General features: G+C 31.8%; 1 protein-coding gene across 1 annotated transcript; it reads right to left on the minus strand.

The window, feature by feature from the left end:
• Positions 1-6455: 6455 nt before the first annotated feature.
• On the minus strand, positions 6456-9154 carry LOC101494954 (large ribosomal subunit protein eL34-like). The gene is made up of 4 exons (XM_004509909.4): positions 8995-9154; positions 8829-8908; positions 6917-7026; positions 6456-6777 (listed from the first exon to the last, which is right to left on the minus strand). The coding sequence occupies exons 1-4, from the start codon at positions 9071-9073 to the stop codon at positions 6684-6686; spliced, it is 363 nt and encodes a 120-aa protein (XP_004509966.1). The 5' UTR covers positions 9074-9154; the 3' UTR covers positions 6456-6683.
• Between the last annotated feature and the right edge of the window lie 829 nt (positions 9155-9983).

The raw sequence follows: 9983 nt of genomic DNA on the forward strand, positions 1-9983 counted from the left end.
TCAAGTTTATGATTGAGTGTTCTGAATTTGATTTGTCGTGGTAATTGTGTTGAAATTGCTAAGTGATATGAATTGTTTATTGTGCGTAAGTGTGATGGGTTGTAAAACTATTTCGAAACTCAATTTGTCGTGGTAATCGTGTGGGAATTGCTAAGTGTTAAGATGTGGGTTTGTGTATGAATGGGATTGGATTAGTTTATGTATTTTTGGAAGGATAAGCAGGGAAATCGATTTCCCAATCGATTTGATGAATTGCAGGGACTTTTCTATATTGGCAAAATCAATTTGCCAATTGATTTTGTGATCTATTTTTCAAAACCAATTAAGAAATCGATTTGGAAATCGATTGGCCTTAAGTCCGGAACTCAGCAAAACTGACAAAATCGATTTGGCAATCGATTTGGGCATGCAGGAACTTAGCAGAACTGACCAAATCGATTTGGCAATCGATTTGGGCATGCAGGAACTTAGCAGAACTGACCAAATCGATTTGGCAATCGATTTGGGCATGCAGGAACTTAGCAGAACTGACCAAATCGATTTGGCAATCGATTTGGGCATGCAGGAACTTAGCAGAACTGACCAAATCGATTTGGCAATCGATTTGGGCATGCAGGAACTTAGCAGAACTGACCAAATCGATTTGGCAATCGATTTGGGCATGCAGGAACTTAGCAGAACTGACCAAATCGATTTGGCAATCGATTTGGGCATGCAGGAACTTAGCAGAACTGACCAAATCGATTTGGCAATCGATTTGGGCATGCAGGAACTTAGCAGAACTGACCAAATCGATTTGGCAATCGATTTGGGCATGCAGGAACTTAGCAGATGCTTGACTGGAGCTATGTAGGAGGATCTCGCGGGGCGCGTGGAGATCACTCAGGGTGTATAGTTTTTTGGTAGAATGATCAGATTAGGTTGATGTATAGGGACTAGACGTCTTTCTTTTTGGGTTGCAGTTATTTTATTTTGGAAAACTGTACCTATACTAATATTATATGTTTGACATTTTATTATGATGGGGTCTATGTACCACTTTTTGAAGTGTAAATACTTTGGATTCGTATTTCAAAACTATTCCGCTGCTTGTAAATTCTGTTGATTTATTTGTCGTTGTGTTACGACTTAAATATTTATCCAAAAGTATTTTACCTTATTTAATCCTCTGTTTCATTTTAATTTCTCTTTTGAAAAAAAAAAATACACCCTCGCTTTGAAAATCGGAGTGTTACAGGGATTATGCATCTTCATCTAATTAGTATTGAAATTGATTATATAACATTTATTTGAAATTTTTTATTTCGAGATATTTACTCTATGTATGATAAAGCTTAAAAGATAACTTAAACATGTTTCCGGTAAGCAACATGAGATGTTACAAAATTTACACTAAGGCTCTTTGTTGGTGAATTTTTTACTAGTAAATAAGACATCACATTTCATTGTTGAGAAACATACGTAAGAGTAACAAAATTCTTTAATTAGCCGGTAATCATCGATAAAATAATCTAAATATTGTTATGTGCTTAAATAAATTAATGAAAATAATTTTATAAGGTCCAATTTTTCTATTTGCTCTTCAAACTTTTCTCACTTTATGTCTCTAATTTTATCTTTCATTAGTCTCTTTGTGTGTCTTGTGGTTTATTATAACATTTATTCGTCTGATAGTTTGATGATAACCATGTTAATAATAATCTTTAAAATATTGAAACGATTCTTTACTATGTAAATATATGTGATATATATATATATATATATATATATATATATATATATATATATATATATATAGAAGGAACACTACAAAGCAAAATAATTTTTTTTAATGTTCAAAAACTTAAATAATAATAATGTTTTTTATGTAATAAAAAATTAAATTTTCAAGCCAAATTAAAATTCAATACAAAATGTAACCAAATTCTATAGTTATGGTATTTTGGATAGAGAACGGTTTCAATTACTTTAACTATTTAATGTGAAATTAAGTTTTCAAATAATTATTTGATACAGTCAAGAAACTCAAGAGTGAATTGTAAAAATTTACAAGACATAATTGACAACACAAGAACAATATTATTAAAGTATTTGTGAACTGAGAATGTGTCAACAAATTGGTGTAGTTTGATTTCCTTTCATAATGTCTTTATCATTGTTTGAACCAAATGCAAGAGGAGTTATGAAAAACAAAAGATGGATCATTGTGTATGTAATCGAACTTACATTGTGATACTTTGAAGATATTGGATGGTTTGTTCTTTTTTGTATCAATTATTGAATTAAAGGGTTGATGAATAATTAGAGTCTTTAAGTATAATGAGTCAGTGATAAATTGAAGTTGAAATTGCACAACGTATCCAATAATTTTGCACTTGGCAAGTAAAAAGATTTGCCTTACATATTGATAAAACTAAATAAAATGGAAATAGAAGATGGAAGGAATAGTATGCTCTGAAACCTGTTGCATCCAAATTTTGGTGAATTAGTAACATTATGACCCCAGTTACTGGCACAGTTATTCGGCACTGTCGCGACATTCTCGTCCCCCTTCCATCCATTTAAGAATTAGTGAGTTCTTATCTTTCTGTTGGAATTGAATTCGGTACCTAGAGTGGTACTTATTTCTTAGGCACGGAAGACGACATTCTCGTCCCCTTTCTATCCATTTAGGAATTACCGAGTTTTTTATCTTTTTGCTGGAATTAAATCTAGTACCTAGAGTGGTACTTATTTCTTAGACACCGAAGAATGACCATTACATGCGTTTGATTCCCACAGAAGACTGGACCATTAATGAGTTTGATTTCCACGGAAGATTATACCATCATAAAAAAATAACAGTAAAATATATAGCATAAATAAAGATGAGTTGTTAAAAATAGAATTTAAAATTCTTTTTAATATATTATATAATAGGTAGTTGAGGACTCTCTACGCCAACACTCACGTTCTTTCGTTGTCTTTTACAATAGTGGGTTTGGTAGAAATTTTTTCACTTTGTTATACGAGAAATTAAGAAATTTAAGACGGTGTTTGAAAAATTTAGTTAATCGCCCAAAATGGTTCATTGCAACCATGACAGAATAAATTGGTGGTGCCGACCCAGAAAATAACATTCACAGAGAAATTTCGGAGATACGTGTGAAAAGGAGAGCACGTGAGTTTTAATTGGATATTTTGATCTCTACCATTTATTTATATTTAATGGTTGAGATTGGTTTCTCTCACTCATGTAAAAGAGGCTTCCTCACTTGATATATCCCTTATATATATAGGATACATGTTTATCTTGACATTCAATTAAATCAGTAAATTTGCACCAACTTAAACACTACTACTTGATGCAAATTTTATAAACTCCAAATATATTATTGATCGTTATTGTTCATATTTGACACTAGAAAAAGGGGAAAATGGGTGTGGATGCACATATGGTCCAACTTTGTTTTTCCTGGAGAATCGGGTAAATACTATTCGTATTCCTAGCCAGTTACTGGCACAGTTATTCGGCACTGTCGCGACATTCTCGTCCCCCTTCCATCCATTTAAGAATTAGTGAGTTCTTATCTTTCTGTTGGAATTGAATTCGGTACCTAGAGTGGTACTTATTTCTTAGGCACGGAAGACGACATTCTCGTCCCCTTTCTATCCATTTAGGAATTACCGAGTTTTTTATCTTTTTGCTGGAATTAAATCTAGTACCTAGAGTGGTACTTATTTCTTAGACACCGAAGAATGACCATTACATGCGTTTGATTCCCACAGAAGACTGGACCATTAATGAGTTTGATTTCCACGGAAGATTATACCATCATAAAAAAATAACAGTAAAATATATAGCATAAATAAAGATGAGTTGTTAAAAATAGAATTTAAAATTCTTTTTAATATATTATATAATAGGTAGTTGAGGACTCTCTACGCCAACACTCACGTTCTTTCGTTGTCTTTTACAATAGTGGGTTTGGTAGAAATTTTTTCACTTTGTTATACGAGAAATTAAGAAATTTAAGACGGTGTTTGAAAAATTTAGTTAATCGCCCAAAATGGTTCATTGCAACCATGACAGAATAAATTGGTGGTGCCGACCCAGAAAATAACATTCACAGAGAAATTTCGGAGATACGTGTGAAAAGGAGAGCACGTGAGTTTTAATTGGATATTTTGATCTCTACCATTTATTTATATTTAATGGTTGAGATTGGTTTCTCTCACTCATGTAAAAGAGGCTTCCTCACTTGATATATCCCTTATATATATAGGATACATGTTTATCTTGACATTCAATTAAATCAGTAAATTTGCACCAACTTAAACACTACTACTTGATGCAAATTTTATAAACTCCAAATATATTATTGATCGTTATTGTTCATATTTGACACTAGAAAAAGGGGAAAATGGGTGTGGATGCACATATGGTCCAACTTTGTTTTTCCTGGAGAATCGGGTAAATACTATTCGTATTCCTAGAATCGACCCTAGGAATTTGATGCGTATTCCTAGAATCGACCCTAGGAATTTGATGCAAAATTTTGGCCTGAAGAGAATCGTTACTGCTGTTCTGAGCATTTATTTATCTCCAATCAATGAGTAAATCAAAGAAAAAGTGGTATGGATTTGCAGGGGAGTCTTGAACAAAAACTACACGTAAGCCAAGAAAAATCTCCTCAAATTACTTTTTATAAAAGATACTTTTCTTGTTAGACACAATATACTTTAAACAACACATAATTCTAAATGTACATTCAAAGTGAATTTGGCGATGAAATATTGGTCCCAAATTTTCTATCACTTCGACAATATTCTACATGTGATGAAACAATTTACATTAGAGAAACTAAATCATAAATGCAAACTTATGCAACCTTACTTCAGTCATGGTAGAAATTTTTTCACTTTGTTATACGAGAAATTAAGAAATTTAAGACGGTGTTTGAAAAATTTAGTTAATCGCCCAAAATGGTTCATTGCAACCATGACAGAATAAATTGGTGGTGCCGACCCAGAAAATAACATTCACAGAGAAATTTCGGAGATACGTGTGAAAAGGAGAGCACGTGAGTTTTAATTGGATATTTTGATCTCTACCATTTATTTATATTTAATGGTTGAGATTGGTTTCTCTCACTCATGTAAAAGAGGCTTCCTCACTTGATATATCCCTTATATATATAGGATACAAGTTTTTCTTTACATTTCATTAAATCAGTAAATTTGCACCAACTTAAACACTACTACTTGATGCAAATTTTATAAACTCCAAATATATTATTGATCGTTATTGTTCATATTTGACACTAGAAAAAGGGGAAAATGGGTGTGGATGCACATATGGTCCAACTTTGTTTTTCCTGGAGAATCGGGTAAATACTATTCGTATTCCTAGAATCGACTCTAGGAATTTGATGCGTATTCCTAGAATCGACCCTAGGAATTTGATGCGTATTCCTAGAATCGACCCTAGGAATTTGATGCGTATTCCTAGAATCGACCCTAGGAATTTGATGCGTATTCCTAGAATCGACTCTAGGAATTTGATGCGTATTCCTAGAATCGACCCTAGGAATTTGATGCGTATTCCTAGAATCGACCCTAGGAATTTGATGCAAAATTTTGGCCTGAAGAGAATCGTTACTGCTGTTCTGAGCATTTATTTATCTCCAATCAATGAGTAAATCAAAGAAAAAGTGGTATGGATTTGCAGGGGAGTCTTGAACAAAAACTACACGTAAGCCAAGAAAAATCTCCTCAAATTACTTTTTATAAAAGATACTTTTCTTGTTAGACACAATATACTTTAAACAACACATAATTCTAAATGTACATTCAAAGTGAATTTGGCGATGAAATATTGGTCCCAAATTTTCTATCACTTCGACAATATTCTACATGTGATGAAACAATTTACATTAGAGAAACTAAATCATAAATGCAAACTTATGCAACCTTACTTCAGTCATAACTCATGATTCAATTGAATCAACAAAAACATTTAAAGAAACCAAAGAAAGCTCACAATCAGATTCAACCAATTCAGGTTGAGAGGTTGACGTTTCTTACTCATTGGTTCCAATAATAGAATCAAACCAGGCATAGAAACCAACTGAATGTCAGACAATGGAAACCAACCTATAACTATTTAAGCATTAGTACACAACTGGTTTCATCATCCAAAATATAGATTCCAATATGCAAATATGCAATGACCTTGTATATTTCCCACATCAAATTTACTCTAACCGCACAAATCTTCATTCTCAGTGGTCCAAACAAGCAATGCACCTCAAAATTCTAGCCTTGTGTTCTCTAAAAACAAATGGTATTCAAGAACTTTTCCTTTATGGCAACAAAACCACTTTTCCTTTCTGGCAACAAAACCAATGGTATGTTCAGTAGTAAAATCGCATGCAAGATATCCTAACTTCAAATATTATAAGTATGAGCATATATTCAGAGGAAAACATGAAAATTCATATATTCATAAGAAAACATGAAAATATCAATAAACCGAACAAAACTGTATCATAATAGGCTAACAGTTGCACTAAAATGAGTTCAAAGAAACCAAATGAGCACAAAATTAATAAGGGAACAACAGTTCTAATAAATTTGTTTTTTACTATAATGACTCAAACCTAAAATCCCTCCAAAAAGATCTTTATCTCTTTTCTTGAAACTTAAGCCTTTGAAGCTTGTTTCTCCTTTGTCTTTTGGATCTTCAAGACCTTTTTCACAATCTTCTGCTCTTCAACCAAGAAAGCTCGAATGATTCTGCAGAAATAGAGACAAAATTAAGCAATGCATATATAACAACCACCACAAAATTATTTTCCTATTATGTAGTGTCAACAAGATAATACATTTGAAAATTATACAAAATTATAAACCAAGAAATTTGAGCAGAACAAACCTTTCTCTGACAGCACCTCCAGATAAAACTCCACCATAAGCACGGTTCACAGTCCTCCTGTTTCTAGATAGCCTTGATCTCTTGTACTCTGTGGGTCGTAAATGTGGAATCTGTAGTTGTCAAGCATTAATAAGTTAATCAACTTTTGGTCTCAGGACTCAAACCATTCATATAGTCAATTACCATAAAAAAATGCCTTAGTAATGCAAAAGCAATAACTAAACTAGTGCACAATAGCATCAATGAAGCTTAAGATGCTATCATGCAAAACAAGGTAGTTAATGGCACAAAATGGCAAGCCTAAGGGACATGGCAATAGGAAGGATTAGATCTGTGTTTTCTGAGTCAGAGTTAGATAATTTGACAGACCCAGCTATCTAAGTCGACTGGCACTGAATGTGTAAAACTGACAGAATGTTAAAAAAGAAGTTGTCAAACATTGAACTCTAAACATTAAAAGCTTAGGACTTTGTAATTAGAACATCACACAAGTTGACTGGATCTTATAATGAATGTAATGATTGATTAGTTATTTAAAATAAAAACCAATGAAAAATAATAACATTTTATGCCGTAATTGATTTAATAGTGTTAACATCTTTCTTTAGTAAGATGCATGGTTGATAGCACCTGTCACCTCAAGGCTTATTTAAACCGCCAACTATATCAAGGTATCATTTTCCTATAACCTTAATACATAAATATATGCAAAAGTGCATCAGCAAATCTGCAGAGATGACCAACTAAAATTTTAACACCACAAATATTAGAAAACCCAATTAAAAAGAATAATAAGCAGCATGTAACAAAATTTAAAATGGTCATACTTCCTAATTCAAACAAGTCAATTATTAGGACATCTGGTATTTATCCTCTAAACATAATCCATTATAAAAGTGACATAGCAAAGACAACATACTAACCATATTAAGTCTGACACAAATCAACATTTCAGCTTAAATTCAACAACTATAAGCTTTCTTTCTCCACTGGACCAAATATCAAATACAGTAATAGTTTACTAATAACTAAACTATGAAAAAAGGCAGAAAAACCTATACAGTAAGATAAGATTACAACAAATTAGGAATAGCATAATTGTTTTGAAAAGATTATCCAAAACCTCATTTTTACATAAAAATTTTGATTGCTTCAGTGGCATAACAAACATTATACGATAAAAACAAAAACAAAATGACTAGTGATTGCTTCAGAGACATAACAAACATTACACTCCGAAAAAAAAAATGATTAGTGAGAATACCAACTACGAACCTTGATATTTCATACTTACATACAAAAATATTCTTCCATTAGATTATTACAAAAAAAAACAATGTAAGCTAACAACCTCTGTACCACTGACACTTATGATCAAAAGCATGTTGTGGTGTCCTCGACACCGACATTTGTCGGTTTCAAACACCAACATGACAGAGACACATTGATTATATTCAATTAATTAGTTTTCTCATATTATTATGAATCCACAGTGTCAGTGTTACACTTTGTAGCTAATAACTCTATCAGCTACTAGTCTAGTATTGCATTATGGGTTAAAATTGTTTAGTGGGAGTGTCCTGTTGGTAGAAATTAATTTATCACAGACATCCAATGAGAACTCATCATATTACCACATAACCACATTTGTTAAAAAACTGCAAAATACCAATTCTCATTCAGCTTGATTGTAAAATTAGGTTACACTACAATGCAAGTGGGTCTTACATATGAGTTTAATCAGGATGCAACATGCAATGAGAATACTCCAATGAGAACATAATTTTTCTCAACAAAAATGAACACTAAACAATAAAGAAGTCAGAAAAAGAACAATTCAGAACATTTTGCAATAAAAATAAACAATTAAGTAATCAAATTTTCCAGATCAGAGAAGAAAAAAAGGACATACCCCTTGAATCCTCTTTCCAGTAACAGGGCATTTTGGTCCACTGGCCCTCTTCTTAGTTGTCTGGTAAACAAGCTTTCCACCTACACAGATTTAAATGACACGTCGTAATCGGTTACTTAATGAACGACAAGATGAGAAGGAATGAAGAAGAGAGAAGAGATGTTACCGGGGGTTTTGACAACCCTATGTTGGTTGGATTTGGTGGCATAGCTATGACGCCTGCGGTAGGTAAGCCTCTGAACCATCTTTGTTCCCTTCTCTGAGGCTGATTTCCACGACGATGGCGAGAAGGAGGATGAATGATTGGGTTGAAGTATAAAAAGAGGGTTTTAGCTTACCCTAGATCCAAGGGCCGTAAGGATATCTTTTCTGTGGTCGTATGTGAAACTTGGACGGTCCACACTTCGACGCGTGGCCCATCGTGTTTTTACTAATAATCCACATCTTTTTATTTTTTAAACAAACTAAAAAGTCAAATCTGAACTTATTGTATATTTTTTCCATAACAATAATAGAAGTTCAACGTTCATAAAAATATTTTAAAAATAGTTTGTTTTAGACAAGAAGATTGGACTAAAATAATTTAAATTAAAGAGAAAAAATGATTACACTAAATTTTATATAACCTTTATTTAAAGTCCTATATATTTAAAACAACAAGTAGATAACCCGTGTGTCGCAAGGAAACTATTTTAATAAATAAATTGTTATATTAATTTATATATATATATCAATTCTTATAAATTTTATTGATATTAAATTAATAAGTTGACTTAAAAAAATAATTTACAGTAAAAAAATTTAATCCTAATCTAATTTAAAAACTACTTTCAGTCAATATTACTGATGAAAAACATGACTCCAACACCACTCTTTAATCTTATTTTTGAATTCTCTAAAGAATATTTTTTTCCTTTTCAAAAAAACTTATTATAAAACAATACTCTTAATTTTAAACAAATAAAAACAATAATTATTAAAAAATTAAATAATTGGATTAGATGAAATAAGAATTTTTAAAATAATGGACATGACATATATAAATTAAGTAAATTAGTAAATGTAAAGATGAGTAAGTAACTTAATAATGAATTTTTATTTTTATTATTCAACATAGTATGTTATTTATATGAAATACATAACATTTAAAAATTC

This window comes from Cicer arietinum, chromosome 7 (assembly GCF_000331145.2).
Source record: "Cicer arietinum cultivar CDC Frontier isolate Library 1 chromosome 7, Cicar.CDCFrontier_v2.0, whole genome shotgun sequence".
NCBI classification, from domain to species: domain Eukaryota; kingdom Viridiplantae; phylum Streptophyta; class Magnoliopsida; order Fabales; family Fabaceae; genus Cicer; species Cicer arietinum.

Bases quoted from the DNA above. Each gene is read 5' to 3' on its own strand.
- LOC101494954 (XM_004509909.4), bottom strand. From the start codon at position 9,073: ATGGTTCAGAGGCTTACCTACCGCAGGCGTCATAGCTATGCCACCAAA. The intron at 8,909-8,994 runs GTAACATCTCTT...AAATCTGTGTAG, and splicing joins TAGGGTTGTCAAAACCCCCG to GTGGAAAGCTTGTTTACCAG. The intron at 7,027-8,828 runs GTATGTCCTTTT...TGACAACTACAG, and splicing joins CTGGAAAGAGGATTCAAGGG to ATTCCACATTTACGACCCAC.